Source organism: Suricata suricatta, chromosome 13 (assembly GCF_006229205.1).
Source record: "Suricata suricatta isolate VVHF042 chromosome 13, meerkat_22Aug2017_6uvM2_HiC, whole genome shotgun sequence".
Classification (NCBI taxonomy): Eukaryota; Metazoa; Chordata; class Mammalia; order Carnivora; family Herpestidae; genus Suricata; species Suricata suricatta.
This window is the reverse complement of record NC_043712.1, coordinates 25,936,929-25,955,448: the sequence shown is the minus strand read 5'-3', so window position 1 is coordinate 25,955,448 and position 18,520 is coordinate 25,936,929. Positions and strand designations below refer to the sequence as shown.

Genomic DNA, 18,520 nt, shown 5'->3' with positions numbered 1-18,520 from the left:
AAATTACTTGTCTGGGGTGCCTGGGTGGCTCAGTTAGTTGAGTGTCCAACTTAAGCTCTGGTCATGATCTCACGGTTTATGAGTTCAAGCCCTATGTTGGGCTGTGTGTTGACAGCTCAGAGCCTGGAGCCTGCTTTGGATTCTGTGTCTATGTCTCTTTCTGCCCCTCTTCCACTCTTCCTCTGTCTCTCTCTCAAAAATAAATAAACATTAAGAAAAATTACTTGCCTATAAATGTATGCTTTCTTGAATTAAATTAAAAGATATGCTAGAAGTGGAAAATAAATGCATTTTATATAGTGAAATAATAGAATAATATTTAATTATTTGTTAACCTCAAATCTTTTATTATCCCAATTTTATATTGGAGGAAATTAAGGCTTAGAGAATTGGTGAATGGCAGGACCTAACTTCAACACCACAAAAAACAAATATTTGGCTTAATAAATTATTATAAAGTATAAACTTGAAACCACTAGCCAAGTTAAGAAAAAAGGCTTTGCTGTCCATCCATCCTAGAAGCCTCTTCTGTGTGTCCTATCTTTCAATCACAATGATTTTCTCACCTCATATAACCATTACACTAGAACACCATTGTCCTGACTTTTGTGGTAATCACTTCTTGTATATTTTTATAATTTTGTCATCCAAATATTCATCCGTAGACACTATAATTTAGTCGTACCCATTAAAATATTTGATGTCTCTTAAGTCACTTTTGTTTTATAGGTTCCCCCTCTATTCCTTTTTTTCCTTATAATTTATTTCTTGAAGAACCATGCCATTTGACATGCAGTTTTATAAAGTCTTGAATGTGCTCATGCATACTAATGGTGCAGATCATTATATTCCTGCATTCTCCGTGTTTCCTGAAAATTGATAGACTGATCCGGAATGCAAATCTGATTTAGGTTACATCTGTTTGGCAAGACCATAAGAGACCCAAAATACTTGATTTGCTTTCTTTTTTTTTTTTAAACATTTATGTATTTTTGAGAGGCAGAACATGAACAGGGGAGGGGCAGAGAGAGAGGGACACACAGAATTGGAAGCAGGCTCCAAGCTCTGAGCTGCCAACACAGAGCCTGACGCGAGGCTCAAACTCACGAACTGTGAGATCATGACCTGAGCTAAAGTTGGCCGCTCAACCAACTGAGCCACCCGGGCACCCCAGGTTTGCTTTCTTTTTTGTTGCCATTGGACCTGTTACACTTAATGACTACATTAAGTAATTGGGAATTATAAAATGGTAATAGTCTAATTCTATCTTCTTGTGTATTAAATGGAATAGTATTTTAAATAGATGTTTCCCACTAATCATCTGCTGTTTGGTTACCCAGTTGTACTATTCATGATAAATCCTTGATTCTTTCTCTTTATCTACTAGTTTTCATGATAATTAATTGGTCCCTTGTCATCCTCAAAAGGTGACTAGTTTTTTGCTTTTTCTTTGTTTTTTTGGTAATTATGAACTCATGGATTTAACTATATTTCATAGATTTCAATAAATTGTAGTTGTCATTGTTGAAGCTCCGATTGTCTCATCTTCGGCTGGTGGGAGCTTCTTTACATTGGCTTCTCAGACTAATTATCTCCTTGCTACTTAATATTAGATTGACTGATCTACTTATCTTTTGGAATCAGTCATTTCTCTAGGAGCTCTAGTATCTCTTAGTGAGAAATGGCATTTCAAGACCACAGTTTGAGCTCGAGATGTTCATTATTATTGGATTGATTATTGTTTCTAAGCTTTTTAAGTGGACAGAGCTAAGAAAAATAAGGATAAAATTACTTAAGTTCATATTGATATTTCTAATTTCAAATTCAAGACCGTTGAGCCTTTATTAAACTTCTGTTACATATATATTTCCTTTCTTCCACCCTAAGAATTTTCTTTCTTGAGGGTACAAGATATAATAGAACTAGAACATTCCAACATTACTCATTTATTTTATTCTGTATTATATACACAATACACAATAGCTTTGGAGTGATGGTGCTAATACTACCAGTGATATGACTACTGAAAACATATATTTTTTTGCATATACACTTTCATTCACTTCCCATTTTTAAAATAGATGTACTGTTTATATTGTCATAGTTATAATTATTACATGCTATTACTCTTCCTTTAATCTTCATTCAGTCTTAGTTTTACAGCTAACTGTATGTTTAATGCTTATCACCAGTCCTTAGGTGTCTCTAGTAATTTTGGTTGTTTGAAGCTTATTCTCTAGGAAGTAGATTCACTACTGAATTTCAATATATTGATGTCTGTCTGTGTCTTTTGTACTTGAAAATATTACTGGATATAAAATAATTGGATCACACTTTGTATCTTTGAGGATTTTAAAATGTTACTCTATTTTCTTGTGTCATAAAACATTGATGTGAGAAGTCTGATGATCATTTGGTTTTCTTTCCCTTATAAGTTACATACTCTTTTTTTTCTGGATGCCCAAAAGATTTTTTTCCACTAAAGCCTAATAATTTAAATAAAATACGTCTTCGTGTGGGTCTTTGTGGTTCAGTATTTTTAGGCATGTGATATGTTCTTTTTAGTAAGTACACTTTTTTTTAAATTAACAAACTTGTAGTATTTGTACTCTTCTTCAGGAACTCCTATGATTGGCATGATTCTTCTTTGTCTTTCTAAATCAGTAGATTTAAAAAATCTTTTTTGTATTTAAAATGTTTCCCCCCTTTCTATTTCTTTGAAGGTAGTGTTATGTTTATTCCTCTTTGTTTTCATTTTGGTTTTGTTTTCATTACTGAAGTGTGATTTTCTTTAAAAGATTTTTTTTGATGTTTATTTATTTTTGAGAGAGAGAGAGAGAAAGAGAAGTAGGGCGTGATTGGAGGAGGGTTAGAGAGGGAGACACAAGCTGAAGGAAGCCCAGACACGGGGCTCGAACTCACAAACTATGAGATCATGACCTGAGCCAAAGTTGGATGCTTAACCGACTGGGCCACCTATGTGCCCCTTCTTTACCTTAAAAAAAATTTTTTTTCCTAAGGATTATATCTTCAGTTCTCACTTTTTTAAATCTGATGTTTATTTTTCTTTTATGTGTTGTATCACTTTTCTTCATGTCTTTAGCTTGTTGTGAAATAGTGGGTTACAGTTTTGATCTGTTTGGTAGACGCATTTTCCTGAACACTTCCATTGTCTCTAGGGATTTATTCTGCTCTTCTTTCTTAGAATAAATTTGTGTGGGATTTGATCTTGATACTTTTCCATTGGGCATTTTTATGTTGAATTAGATTTCTTAAACATTCAGGATAAGCTGGAATTCAGGAAAGATTTTCTGACTTCATAGAGCTCCTGCTTCCATTGTTTTTATAGTGTTCAAAAGATGAGGACCGCTTTCTGAGATTTCCTGTGTCTTTTCCCCTTCCCCAGTTTGGTCGGAACCTTCTCTTTCTTCTTCTGCTCTGTACTGCTCAGTTTTGATTCTACACCAGTGTTTTCTTCACATGGGGCTTATTTGGGGGAAAGCTTGGATGGATCAGTTTTGGAAGTTCATGGGGACTAAATCGTTTCATCCTCTTTAGACCTTATTGTGGACCCTTTGTGTCACCTGGTATTGGAGAATGCCAGAATCTTTCCCAGTTTCAGCTGTTGTTGTTTCCAAATTGGCCTGTTGTGGTTTCCAGTGAATATCCATTAGCTGTTTTAGAGTTGTTTTGTTCTTGGGTCCATTGGTTGCCACCTACTGCTTGCTTCTTTCTGCCAAACAGTATAGGTCTTGTGGGTGTTGGTGAATTATCTCTGCCCATTTGCATTTTGGGATTTGAAGTGATACCTGTTACATAGTTTTATTTTAAGTGTTGTAGATGGGGTTTTGGTTTTGCCTTCTAGTTGCCCTGTTTTTATGTTGAGATTTTAAGCGTTCAAAGTTTGTGCAGCCCCTGGTGCCACCATCTTTCCCAAATTTTTGCTGTTAGTTTTGCTGTCCCTTGTATGCAACCCCCCCACCACCTGCCTAATCCCATTTCCTTTCTTCCTTTCTCAGAGGTAACCATTATCCTTAATTTTGTGCTTATCAGTTCTTTACTTTTCTGTGTAGTTTTAGCATATGTGTATATCCCTAAACTCTCTAGTTTTTGAAAAAGTATTATATATGGAATTATACACTTATATGTTTTAGTATTTATTTTTGAGAGAGAGAGAGAAAGAGTGAGAGCATGTGCACAGCAGGGGAGAGGTAGAGAGAGAGGGGTACAGAGGATCCAAAGCAGGCTCTGCACTGACAGCAGAGAGCTCCACAAGCTCCACAAGGGGCTTGAACTCACGAACTGTGAGATCATGACCTGAGCCGAAGTTGGGCGCTTAACCAACTGAGCCACCTAGGCCCCTCCATATGTGTGCATTTTTTGGTGACTTGTTGTTTTTGGTCAGTCTCTGTTCCTGAGATTCAGTCTTATTGTATATGGTTGTAATTTATTAATTTTCACTGTATTGCATACTAGAATTAGTTGTCATAATTTATTCATCTATTCCTCTGTTGACAGTGACTTGTTACCAGTTTTTTTCCCCATTACAAACAATGTTGCTAAGAACATTCTTATATGTACTTACTAGTACTTGAGCAAGATTTTCTCTTGGTATTTGCTTAAGTAGATTTCTTGAGTTACAGCAAAGGTGATTCTTAAACTCTGCTAGATAATAGTACATCATTTCTTATAGTAGTTAACTGTTTTTACATTTCTGTTGTATTGCACCCAACCTAAGAACTGGACTTTACCAATAACTTGCGTATGTTTCTCTTTCCCCATCTCATTACTCTGCACGTTTCCTACATATAACTTCTATGTTTGTGTTAATCTTACCTTTCTAAAAAAGGTGTATCATACATATGACTATCTACACAGTAAGTTTTTAGTTTTACTTGTTTTTGGCCCTATCTTAAAATGGGATATCACACTATATTTAGTTTCTGCGACTTTTTTTTTTTCCCACTCAACATTATGTTACCAAGATTCACATGTATTTCTTCATGTGGTTGTACATTCCTTCTCAGGCTGTATAATTTATTATATTAATATTTGTATTTTATTTATTCTGCTGACCATTGTTATTGACTGTAAAACAACAATAATAACAAATCCTGATGTAGTATTCACTATGTCCTAGACACTTTTCTTAGTGCTTTGTATATATTATCCTCTTTAAGTCTTACCAGAGCTCTGTGAGATAGGTACAATTTTATTCTTATTTTTCAGGTGATCTAACTGAGGCAAGATGGGTTAAGTCACTTGCCCAAGGTGTCACAGATACCTAGTAGTTGGGGCCAGGATTCAAACGTAGGCTGTCTTTATTTAGTTGGCTCTTATTGTTTTGATTTCTGGAAATACAGACAATATATCTGTCCTCTTGGACTCTTAAATATAAAAAATGATACTTGTTTAAAGACAATATATTGTACTTTTTTTTTTAGGTTTTAATATTGAGAAAAATTATAATCTTTGTTTTATTTGATTTTAATTTGAGAGGTAAAGTGATGTCTGGGATGTACTTCAAACTCTAGCAAGCTAAACTACGGGATTCTGTGAATGCCCTATTGGAAAGGCCATCTTTATTGAGCATAACAGCTTATAGTGCTCACATGTGGATATTAGCACCATCTACTGGCAATGGGAAACAATAATTTGTTATGTCATAGTATAATATTGTTTGGAAGACAGTGTATACCTTTATAGGATTTTTCTTTTTGAAAACTGTTTCTGGGGATATTAATAGTTGGTAATTTTCCTGTGTATTGAGTTCTGTGCCCCAGTTTGATTTCCTTCAACTTCCAAGTATCAGCTATTAAATATTGCACATTTGCAGAACTGTGACTGCATTGTTTTGAGGAAAAATACAATAAAAGGTATGGTTTTATAGGTATGTCACTCTTTAAGTCTTTTTCAAAGCATACATAAAATACATAAACATATTAACTTGATAAAGCAATAAGAACAAGAACAAAGCTGTCATATTGGACTAATATGGATTTCGTCTTTCTGTTTTGGCTTAGTTAAATAATACGTCTTTTGTAGTCAGACTGGTGGAATTAATAATAGAGTGAAAACAGAATTCTGTTACTAACTGTGAGAAGCTTCTCTCTGCTCAGCTCTTGGTATTAACCTGAATTCTACTTTTCCATCTTTCAATTGTTGGTGGTGTGGCATCTTACTACATCATATTTTAGACTAACTTCTATTATTTTGAACTATTGTTTGCTGTTTTTTTTTAACCTGTGAGACTTAAAAATGTATGAGAAATCAGTTGCCTTCTCATTCTGTTTCTTGTCTTATATGCTCCATTTCTTCTTCTTATCCAATATGTTTTCGTTAGATACTTTACAAGTTAAAGTTGCCTTAGAAGTGACAATTTTAGTAAGAGGTGAAATATAGTCTTGACAAAGGAGAGTATGGTAAATACATAATGAGTGTTAGTTGAGTGATTCATTAGTTTTAAAAAGCTAACTTCCTTTATGGAGCAAGAATGGCCGTTTAGGGAGACATTGGTCTGATAATGTTTACTTGTGAATCTACTGACAAGAATAATCAATTGTTTTTTTGCCCTGTGGCTATTTAACACTCTAAATGAGAACTGTTTTTTGTTTAAAATGTTAGCTTATTGTAGTTATACTTTAGAAATATCTGACTAAATAGTTTAAAGACTTGTTTATTTAAAAATAGCAATAATTACAAATTTTAGACCATATGCCATAATGTCACATAGTTTATAAAAAGCCCAGGGTTGCTAGTAGTTGAGGTTTTTAACTCATGGTAAAGATAGTCTTGGTGTAGAAAATGAAAATGGGATCATTTGTATTCTTTTTTAGCTTTTGTTTCCTTGAGTTTTTTACTTTGGAACATTTATCCTGCTAAAGTGAAACCTAATTTCCCTTTCTTAATAAGATCTATGGTGGATATCAAGGTATTTTTATTTTTTTTAAATGTTTTTAAAAATTGCTTATTTTAAAGTATAACTTTTCCCTCCAATACTTAACTGACTTCCTTATTCTATATTTAAAGAGAAGTGAATAGAGGCTCTCAAAATATATGAACATGTAAAAATTTTAAATAATTTGAGTTGTTTTCAAAATGCTTTTTATTACTCTCAGATAGTTTATTCCTTTCTCTCAAACTCTTTTAATTATCAAATAAGTCTTTGACTTGGTATATTTTGTATTTTGTCTCCAGATTAACTGCTAATAAATGGTTTAATTTAGAGCTAGCTGCTTTTTATCATGCTGAGTTTTAGGTGAAGAGATAACAAAATGAATGATTACTGTCTTTTAAGGACTATTGTAATTTATTATGTTATAGAGAAAAATGTATAAAGAGATGTTGAGGCATAAGAATTGATTTGTTTTAGTTGTACACAGCCAGCAGAATTTAGTCTGAACTGAGAATATTGAAATGAAATTCCCAAAGTCAGTATACATAGTAGTATTTGACTGGGACCTTGGAGAATAGGAAGGAATTGGTAAGTGGAGATGGAGAAGAAAGGGTTCTTTAGCCTGAACAAACCATGCATCCTGCATTGGCTCTCTGAAGTAGTATTTTAGCAAATTTCACATTTCATGAATACTTTAGGGAATTCTGACTTTATGAGTCATGAATTGTGATAAGAATAACAACTTCTTTTGGAAGAGATACAGTACTTCATTCACGTGGTGTATTCTGTATCACTTTATTAGAAAGAAGATTATGTTCTGCTTTAAGCACGCAGTTGTTTGCCAGAGAGTATTGTAGGAATGGGAGAAAAAAACTAGTGTGTTTTCCAATTGACACCATTGGTAAACTGTTCGAACAGATGCTTAGAGCAAATGAAGCTTCAAAAAGTAATTTAGGGGTACCTGGGTTAAACGTCCAGCTTCAGCTCAGGTCATGATCTCACAGTTCATGGGTTTAAGCCCTGCGTCGGCTCTGTGCTGACAGCTAGCTCAGAGCCTGAAGCCTGCTTCAGATTCTGTATCTCCCTCTCTCTCTGACCCTCCCCTGCTCGCACTGTCTCTCTCTGTCTCTCAAAAATAAATAAAAAACATTAAAAAATTAAAAAAAATAATTTATCTGTGGAGTGAGTTATTCTTAAACTAGTATCACAATTTAATTGAAGAACAAGTTTCATAACTTTCACCTGTATGAAAAAACATTTTTGCTCAACACAAATCTGTCTCCTTGAGAGCTAGGACTTCTCTTTGCATAGGTCTTAGTTTATGTAGTACACAAAAGGATGTTAATAAGGTCGAAATGCAGCTCATCTTAGCTACTAAGGGTTCTTTTCTAATTCCTTTCCCCAGAGGATGACACTCCAGCTAGAGAAGTCATGATCCTTAAAGTGATTATATATTTGCTTCATTTTGTTAGTGGATTTAGCACTTACCTTCCAGAAGAGTATAGGCACAAATTAGGAATTCACTAAATACTTTTTGCATATATACAGTATTCAGAAGTCTAAATAAGGTAGAATTCTCCTTTGATTATAGCTTTTGGGCCGATTATTATATATGCCTCCTGTGATTAGAAAAATTGATTCTACCCAATCTGTGGTCTTCTTAAAGAAGCAGTTGATGTGGATAATTCAGTTGCTGCTTTTTGCCAAATAGTTATTGCTGATATACTGGGTTTTTATTTATTATTGTTCTTCTGATTTAATTATTTAAAATCTAAGCTTACTCAACTAAATTGAGTATATATTTAAATCTTTATTAAATAATTTGTACTTATATTTATATATCAAAACATATTAACACTTAAAATTTAATTTATAAAATGTGTCCTAAAATAATTTTTATTATAAATATATACATATATTAAAATATTTAAATTTTAATTTCAGGTATATTGCATTTTTTTGCCCATGTGACCTAGTTTCCCAGGGCTATTCTTTCCTACCTGTTCAACTCTTGGCTGCGGGAATGAAGGAAGTGACCAGAACTTGGAAAATAGTAGGTGGAGTCACACATGCAAATAACTATTACAAAAATGGCTGGATAGTCATGATAGCTGTTGGATGGGCCCGAGGTAATATTAACAACGTGATTTTAAATATACTGTTACTGATATACTACTGCTACTGAACAATTCTTTATTTACATTAATAAGGACAACATACTTTAGTAACAGTATTTTTGGAAGTAGGAAGTTTTTCTCTGTTGGCTAGTAAATTTATAACTGGCATTTTCACTAGTACATTTTCATCAGCCATTATTTTGAACCTATTTTACAGCATAAAATTTTTACTATTGGTCTGATTAGTAGCCCAGAATCAGAGGGATTCATAGTTAATTAAGGTATAGTATAGTGCCAGCATAAATAAGGTTACTTCAAAGATTATGTAAAAAAGTTATATAAAAAAATTGCTCTTTTGTGTTTTTTTCTCATGCTGAATGACTAAAAATAGTAAATATGCTTGATTATGAGTTCATCTTTACATCACTTACCTTCATTGTCAAGTTCTTTTGTATGTAGAAATTGAATAAATTTCTCTATTCTCTTGTTATGTTATACTGCACCTAAAACTGGTATCAGGGAAGGAAATAATAAAGCAGAAAATTTATTTTTCAGGCCTGAAACAAATCTTTAAGAACATCTTTGTGCTTGAGGCCTCATTTTTTAACCTTAATTATGGTACAATAGGCAGTTACCACACTGATGAAAGGGAGAAATTGCAATTGTCTCAGTACCATAAATGTACAAGGAAACTTTTTTCTTCCTCCTCAAAATTATAATTTGGGGATCTTCTTGGAATTTTTCCTCAGGAGATAGAATTACAGCTTTGTTTCAAATGTTTTCTCCATAAAATTTGACTAAATATTCTTGTTTTATTTTACTTTTAGGTGCAGGTGGTAGCATTATCACAAATTTTGAGCAGTTGATGAAAGGAGTTTGGAAACCAGAAGCTGATGAATGGCTGAAGATGTCCTAGTGAGTTGGTATAAACTAGACCAAGATCAGCTTTTTATCCTTAGGTCTTACCAGATCTCTAAAAGTGGGTGCAATGGAGCTAAAAAATAAATAGTCACGATAATGGAAGACAGTCAGGAAACTTATTCTTTCAAGAAATCTCTCTCAAATGTAGTTTTTAAAATAGATATTGATTCTTTTCTCTGTGGATTCATCTTCCTAGAAAATAAAATTAAACAAAAGCTTCTGGATTGTTATAGAATTGTGGGAATTGTGTGTATTTATGGAGAGAAAACTACATAGGAACACACTTCTCTGTATGGAAATGAATCAGTTGTAGGCTCTTGGCATTTTTATTAATGAATACAATATCACCCATTTCAAATAACACGTTCTGGTAGTAAAATGTAAAGCGTATGGGAACAAATCAATCCATTATCAATCCAAATCAGTCCTCTGTTGCTTTAAAAATGAGAGTTGAGCTTAATTACACATAAGGAAAGAGGAAATAAACTATAATTGTTAGAAATGGAGCCAAGAAGGCCATGATTGATAAGTTATAAGTAAGGCATTAGTGATATTCAAGGGAAATTTCTCTCCTTTTGAGTATATGTTTCAAAATGTCTTTCATAAAGCATTTCTTGGGCTCTTATAACCAAAATCAAATTGTTTCTCCTTTGTTCAGAACTTTGGAATGACTCCCCAGATAGTCTGTAAGACCGTCCAAGATCTGCCTTTCCCCCATATCTTATTTGCTTTGACTTCATTTCTTACTATTCTCTCCTCCTTGGCTTATATTCTTGAACAGGCCAGGTAACCTGCACATATTCTTGAACAAATCTATGAGTAGACAGTAAATATTAGATGAATGAATGAATGGTCATTTGGTCAAGTGAGAGTAATCATAGTTCAGTATACTATTTTGTGTATGTGTGTATATATTATCTGTTTATCTATTTATCTGTTACCAAATACTTCTGCATAGTAGAGAAACCGTATATGATTTTAGAGAATACGTATATTGACATAAACAGAACGTTGGTAGAATTATGAACATTAAAGGTGCTGGTGAAGGCTTAAGAAAATGAGCATGATAATTGGAAATTGGAGGAGATGTGGTAGTTACATAGTAGCAGAAAAATTACTTGAATTGTGTGCTGTAGTTGTGTGGAAAGTGTAATTTGTAAGCAGTGAACTTGTGTACTTGAGATTTTGAAGCCATGTTAAAGGTCTGGCTGGTTTCTTGATGCTTAAAGTAAAATGAGAGAGGAAAGAGTTGAACTGAGAGAACAGCTGCTGAACACAGAAATCAAGACTATGATAATTTGGAAAACTCTTAGCCTATCCAGATTGCAAAAGGTGATAAAATTAAGAGATTGACTTTTAGGAAAGTCTGTAATGGAGAAAGGGTAAAAGGTCTGTCTGGAAAACTACTGCTCGTGTTAAAGAAACTAGGTATGTGACTCATGGATCCATTCAGCTAACACAACACAAGCCAGGAATAGACATGAGATTATCCAGGAAACATATGTGGAGGGCCATCTTAACTCATGGCCTGGGTCCCTGTGTCGTATGTTAGAGACCCACAAGAGTTTTGAAAATATTGTATCAGAAACACTGCCAGCTTGCAACTGAAAAGGACAAATAAGTTGAAATAAAAGAAGGCTGTCAGATTCCCAAAATTCTATAGGCAGGAAACAAACTTGATAAAACTGCTCAGCTGCAAACATGTGTTACCCTTCAAGGAAAAGGGAGAATGGATTTTGGCTGGGAGACATGGGCCCATTTTAGTATATGTGCTGCTGAAGCAGACACTGAGAGCCATGGGCTGAGAGGCCTGGGTCAGGCCCGCAGGTTGGAGTCCAGGTGCAAACTCCAAAGCCGTGAGTGCAGAGGTTGAAGTTGCTGACTCAGAGGATGGAGCCTGATGTCACAGAGGATTATTCCCAGGCTTTGAAACCTTGAAAACCTAATTGAATTTGCCCTGCTGGATTTTTGAAATTGCTAGGACCAGTGACTTCTTTCTTCCTTTCCTTTTATTTTCTCCCTTTTGGAGTTGGAATGTTTCTAATTATTACCCTATCCCTATCCCACTATTGTATTTTGGATGCAGGTAAGCTCATTTTCTAGTTTCATAGGAAACTAATACAAGAATATTTTCTAAATGCATCCTCATCTTCCAGAACAATCTCATTGACATTTTTCTAAATCTCAGCCCTTCTTCAATTCCCTGCCCCATTTTATTGACTACAAAATCATTGCTTTTCAGATTCAGTGCTTCTGAATTTATGCTCTAAGGGAATGCAATCCAAAATGAAATGTGAGTGTGCTAAGAGGACACCCATGATGAGGCACTGTGGTACAGAATCTAAACTATTAGAAACAAATTGCAAAAGAACATTAAGATAAAAGGAATTCCTTTTACCTCATCCTTTATTTTTTATTTTTATTTAAAAACTTTTTTTAATGTTTATTTATTTTTGAGAGAGAAAGGCACAAAGTGTGAGCAGAAGGGCAGAGAGTGAGGGAATCTGAAGCAGCAGTAGGCTCTGTCTGAGCTGTTTGCACAGAGCCCAATGTGGTCTTGAGAAATCACAAATCTTGAGATCATGACCTGAGCTGAAGTTGGATGCTTAACTGACTGAGCCACCCAGGCACCCCTACCTCATCCTTTAAAAATGTCCATTTGATAAATAAATAAGTCAGTTTGGTGTACATTTTCTAATACCGTGTACATACATTAATTTATAAATTAATTAATCAACATGTATTAGGGAATGTGTAAAAATCCCCCTTTTTTAACCAATAGGGATGTGCAGCTAAGAAGTTTTAGAGACTGGGTGGCCTTGTGGCTCAGTCAGTTAAGCATCTAACTTTGGCTCAGGTCATGATCTCATGGTCCGTGAGTTTGAGCCCCATGCTGGACTCTGGCTGACAACTGGGAGCCTGCTTCAGATTCTGTGTCTCCCACTCTCTCTGCCCCTCCCCTGCTCACACTGTCTGTCTCAAAAATAAACATTAAAACAAAATTAAAAAAAAAAGTTTTAGAGACCACTGTTCAGAACATTAATGTTCTCCAGTCAATTGTTAAGCAAGGTCTAACCCTCTGTTACCCAAACCTAGCCCTATTTTGAACTCAGTCCTTAGCTTCTGATAAATAAATAATTTTTCATAAAATGGCTTTTAGTCACTGTTAAATTTGGTCATATTTTGTAATGTGGAATTCTAAGAGTGTATCATTTATCTTTCTCTAGTTGTAAGCACAAAGCTAAATAATGATCTGTTACTCAGATATACTTTAAATGTGTGGCAAATATGTAACATGTAACATGAAAGTAATGCTTTGTGCTGGAGTTAGCCAAGTAATGTGCTGGATATGGCTTGTACTGTTGTATGGAGAGCTGGTTGTGTGTGAGAGTAATGCTTCTTTTTGTAGATTAACATCTTATAGATGTTAAAATTTCAGCACTGATTTGTTAAGATACTAACACTAATATTCTATGCTGGAGTTAGCCAAGTAATGTGCTGGATGTGGCTTATACTGTTGTATGAGAGCTGGTTGTGTGTATCTGTCTCTGCTCCATTCTGCACAGCAGCCTGAAATTGACTATGATGGGAGTATTTACACCATGGAAATGGGAAGATACTGTAAATCAAGGCTTGCTTTTTTCCTTCTCCCACATGACTGAAGGAGCTTATTTAGCACTATAAGGGCTAATCTGCTATTTTCTAAGTCATACTGTGGAACATGGGACTTTCAACTCTTTGTAAAAAGGTATTATATGGTCAAATGTGTTTCAGAAATACTGTAAATAGAAATGAACGCTACTTATCAGAGGGTCACAATAAGTGTGAACATTCTGAGATCTCTGGTACTTTATCAGAGTGAAATTATACTTTATATAACTTAGTACTTCTAAACTTTAGAAGTATATTCACAGAACTCATTTTCATCTATTACTAACTCATAATTATATTAAATTAATGTTTTTCAGAGTACCCTTTGAGAAATGTAGGGATGGATCATGTTTATCACTTACTGACTTAAAATGTATTTTATTTTCAGCCCTGCCAAGGTAACCCTACTGGGATCTGTTATCTTCACATTCCAGCACACCAAACACCTGGCAGTATCAAGGCATAATCTTATGTTCCTTTATACTATGTTTCTTGTGGTCACAAAGGTAAGAATTCAAAGTAGCTGTAAATCCATATTACAAATGCCGTATAACCAGAATTCTGCATATTAGGCATGTAACAGGAACATTTATTTTTTACTGTTACTGCAGTCTAAAAAGGTAAATTTTGGGATGTTTATTCAGCTCATCCATGACTTTCTGAAACATAGCTACTGTATGATTCCTCATTTGATTTATGCTGAGGCTATCATGAAAGATTTGCAGATAGTTTAATGTATGTTGGAGGCCAGAGAGTAGTGGAAGTAGCTATAGCCGATCAGACTACAGACAGCAGTGTCTCCTCTGTAAAATGAGATACTTAGAGTAGATGTTCTCTGAGGTTCCTTTAAACTGTAACATTTCAAAATTTTATAGTGGGACATATTTGTGGATAGTCTCTTGTATTATTGATGCCTTGGAAGCTTTATTCTGTCTTGAAGATAGGAGGTGGTGTGGTGTAAGATCACAGGTTTTGGAGACAGGCAGTCTTAAGTTCAAATCCTAGACTTGCTGTCTAATTCCTGAATAGGCAAGTCACTTAATGTCTCTGAATCCTGATTTCCTCATCTTCATTATATGATTGTTGAGAGGTTTAGAGATGGTGCAAGTCTTTCTATCACTGTGATGTATCTTACGAATTTTATTTACAGCTGTATCATGAGGCTAATTCTGATTATTGTTGTTCTTACCATTATTAAATATTGTTCCCTATTCAAAAGTAGACAGTTGGTTTAAAAATAAGATTAATATTTAAATATAGAGGAATTTTATAGCTAACCCTCAGCCCAGCTACTTTTGGGTAAAAACTTACCTATGGGATTCTTAAAAGGAAAACACTACATATTATATAAATTTATATCTTAGAAAGAACCAAGTCACTATAGGCATAGTTTATTTTTGTTTCAGTAGTCTCTGCTATGGAGGTGATCTGTGGCTGTATTGAAGTACTTCAAATATCTGAGGCAAAAATCTCTTCATATCTCTTCTCTTCTCTCCCAGTCCTCAACATTTTGAGCTACATATATATTTTTTATAATTGCTTATTGAGATATATGTTATTTAATGTATAATTCATCCATTTAAGTATACATTTCAGCATTTTTTTGTATATTCACAGAATTGTTCATCTGTCTCCATAATCAATATTAAAACATTTTCATCACTCCAAAAAAGAAGCCCATTAGTAGTTACTTCACATTTTCCCTCAGTCCCCCCGACTATAGGCAACCACTGATCTACTCCCTGTCTCTATAAATTTGCCTATTCTGACATTTCATGTGATTGCTATCATATAATATGTGTCTTTGTGACTTGTTTCTTTTACTTACTGTAATTTTTTTGAGGTTCATATGTTATAGTATGTATTAGTATGTTATTTCTTTTTATTGCCAAACAATAGTCCATTGTATGGATATACCACATTCAGTTTATCCATCAGTTGATGAATATTTATTTGGGTTTTATTTTTTTGGCTAATAGAAATCATGAGCTCTGAGCATTCATGTACTTTTTTTGTGTGGATACGTGTTTCGCTTCTTTTGGGTATGTCATATAGAAATGGACTAGATAATATAGTAATGCTGTGTTTAACCTTTGAGGAACTAACAGACAGTTTTCAATGGTGGCTTCATCATTTTACATTCCCACCAGCAAAATACGAAAATTCTAATTTCACATACCATCATCAATGCTTGCCTTTTTTATTGAAGCCATTCTATGGGTGCTTGGGTGGCTCAGTTGGTTAAGCCTCCGACTTTGGCTCAGGTCATGATCTCACGTTCGTGGGTTCAAGCCCCACACCGGGCTCTGTGCTGACCGCTCAGAGCCTGGAGCCTGCTTTGGATTCTGTCTCCCTGTCTCTCTGCCCCTCCCCCTCTAATGCTCTGTTTCTGTCTCAAAAATAAATAAAACATTAAAAACGTTAAAAAAAAGCCATTCTAGTGGTTGTGAAAAGGCATCTTATTGTGATTTTGATTTATATTTTCTGATGACTGATGGAGAAAGATGACATCATTTCATGTGCTTGTTTGTATATCTGTGGAAAAATGTCTATTAAGATCATTTGCCAATTTTTAAATGCGTCATTTGTTTTTTTAATGTTGAGTTGTAAGAATTCCTCATATATTTTGGGTCCCAGATCCTTACTAGGTTTCTGATTTATAGATGTTTTCTCCCATTCTATGGGTTGTCCTTTCACTTTCTTGATAATGTTTTTGGAAGTACAAATTTCTAAAATTTTGATGAAGTCAAATTTACTGATTCTCTCTTTTGTTGTGAAAGTTTTTGATGTCATATCTAAGAAACTGTTGCCAAATTCAAGGTCAAAAAGATTATCCCTATGCTTTATGAGTTTTATAATTTTAGCTCTAATTTAGCTCCTGATGCATTTTGAAATAATTTTGGGGTATGGTATGAGGAAGAATTCAATTAAACATTCTTTTACATTCTGTGGATATCTAATTTTACATTCTTGAGGATTCTGTGGTTATCTGTTCATTGTAGTATTATGTATTGAAAAGACTGTTCTTTCCCTTGTTGAATTGTCTTGATACCCTTGCTGAAAATCAGTTGGTTTTCATAGGTTTTTTTGGTGTGGATTCCTTAGGATTTTCTATATTCAAGATCATGTCATATGCAAATAGAGGAAGTTTACTTTTTTTTTTATAGTCTGCATGTCTTCTAATTTTTTTGTCATAATATTTCCCAGCATTTTCCTATTATCTTCCAACTTATTATTTTTTTATTTTTTTAATGTTTGTTTATTTTTGAGAGAGAGGCAGAGCGTGAGCAGGAGAGGGGCAGAGAAAGAGGGAGACACAGAATCTGAAGGAGGCTCCAGGTTCTAAGCTGTCAGCACAGAGCCCAGTGCAGGGCTTGAACTCATGGACCGTGAGATCACCACTTGAGCCAAAGTCAGATGCTTAACCGACTGAGCCACCCAGGTGCCCCTGTTATCCACCTACTTTTAAATAGAATGTGCATTTTTAACACATAGTTTTGCCCACGTTCCATTTATATTTATACTGATTTTTAAAGTATTTTATTTATTTTTGAGAAAGAGAGGGAAGGAGGGGCAGAGAGAGAGGGGGACAGAGGATCCGAGGTGGGCTCCCCACTGATAGCAGTGAGCCTAATGCAGGGCTCAGACTCATGAACTGTAAGAATATGATGTGCTGAGCCACCCAGGAACCCCTTAAACTAATTTTTAAATGACTTGTCATTTGTTTCTGAGTAGCTACTATAGTTTTTCATGTCTTAGATATAAAATAATAATAATAATCCAGTGCTTTGGCATATACAAAGATACAAATAAATACGGTTTCTCTTTTTAAAGAGAATAGCTTCCCAAAAGCAAAGTAAGCACACAGAAAACTATAAGTATAAAAATAGTGAGTTACATAAGTAAGAGAAACAGAAAATAAATGCCCCTAGCATTGCTCAACCTCTGGTATCTCTGATGGTCTCACAATCCACCAGAAACCACTTTCTGGTAGGCCACACATAGTCTCCCTCTTGACATGTGCAGGCTAGCCCTAAGTCAAGGACTTGTGGTACCACTTAGATATCTGGAGTCTCCTTCCGGGCCCCAAACCTGTCAAATTTCTTCCTCTTTGATGCCCTACTCTGGTCAAGTCCATTTAGATTCACTGATACCAGTCTCCGCCACCCATGTTTCAGTTCTAGCTCTCTGCTTGAGAAATTGTCCTGAGGCAGAATGAGGGTAAATGTGTGGATCACTTTATCAGTTTGTCTCTTCTCATGACCAGTCTTACACTGTCTGTTGTCCAGTGCCCAAAAGTATTTACCTCAGTATTTTGTCAGGATGTGCCTTTTATGCCTGGAGGGCTAGTCTAGAATCAGTTCTTATGTTATAGTCAAGGAGGAGTTCCTCTCTTCTTTCTTAACCAGTCTTGTCAGAGGCGCCCCATCTTTCCCTCCCTCTTATTGTCCTTTTCTTTCTTCCTTTCTTTCAGAGCCCACGTAAGCTGAACATTCAGTGATGTTCAGTTCTTGTATGACCCCAGTTTCATTCAAGGACTCCCTTCTCCTTTTCCAGCTCTCACAAGTCCTTTGTGATTCTTAAAATCCAGGTTTTGGAGGAAAGAAATATGTGCGAACTAAGACTGTTAGTGTAGGGCAAAGCACATGAGCTTTGGAGCGAGACTTTGAAATTTAGGCTTCACAGTTTTAAGCACACCATTTATGTTTCTTATAGAGTTACACATATCCTAAGGGATATATGGCTTTTGTTTGGCACTGGCTGTACAAAGTCACATCATAAATGTGGTGCATTATGTACCAGTGGTTGATCTCAGTGTTAATGATTATAAACATTTTTTAAAAAATATTTTATTGTCAAATTATTTTCCATACAACACCCAGTGCTCTTCCCCTCAAGTGCCCTCCACCATCACCACCACCTGTCTTCCCCCCCC

At 34.9% G+C, this 18,520-nt stretch overlaps 1 protein-coding gene across 3 annotated transcripts in view; it reads left to right on the top strand.

Moving 5' to 3' along the window:
• The window catches only part of TMEM38B (transmembrane protein 38B), a 58,630-nt gene that overhangs the window by 21,096 nt on the left and 19,014 nt on the right, over nt 1-18,520 (top strand). For all 3 annotated transcript variants that reach the window (XM_029921038.1, XM_029921037.1, XM_029921039.1), the window contains 3 exons: nt 8,840-9,024; nt 9,840-9,927; nt 13,973-14,090. In XM_029921038.1, coding sequence (XP_029776898.1) covers nt 8,840-9,024; nt 9,840-9,927; nt 13,973-14,090 — 391 coding nt within the window. The remainder of the gene's footprint in view (nt 1-8,839; nt 9,025-9,839; nt 9,928-13,972; nt 14,091-18,520) is intronic.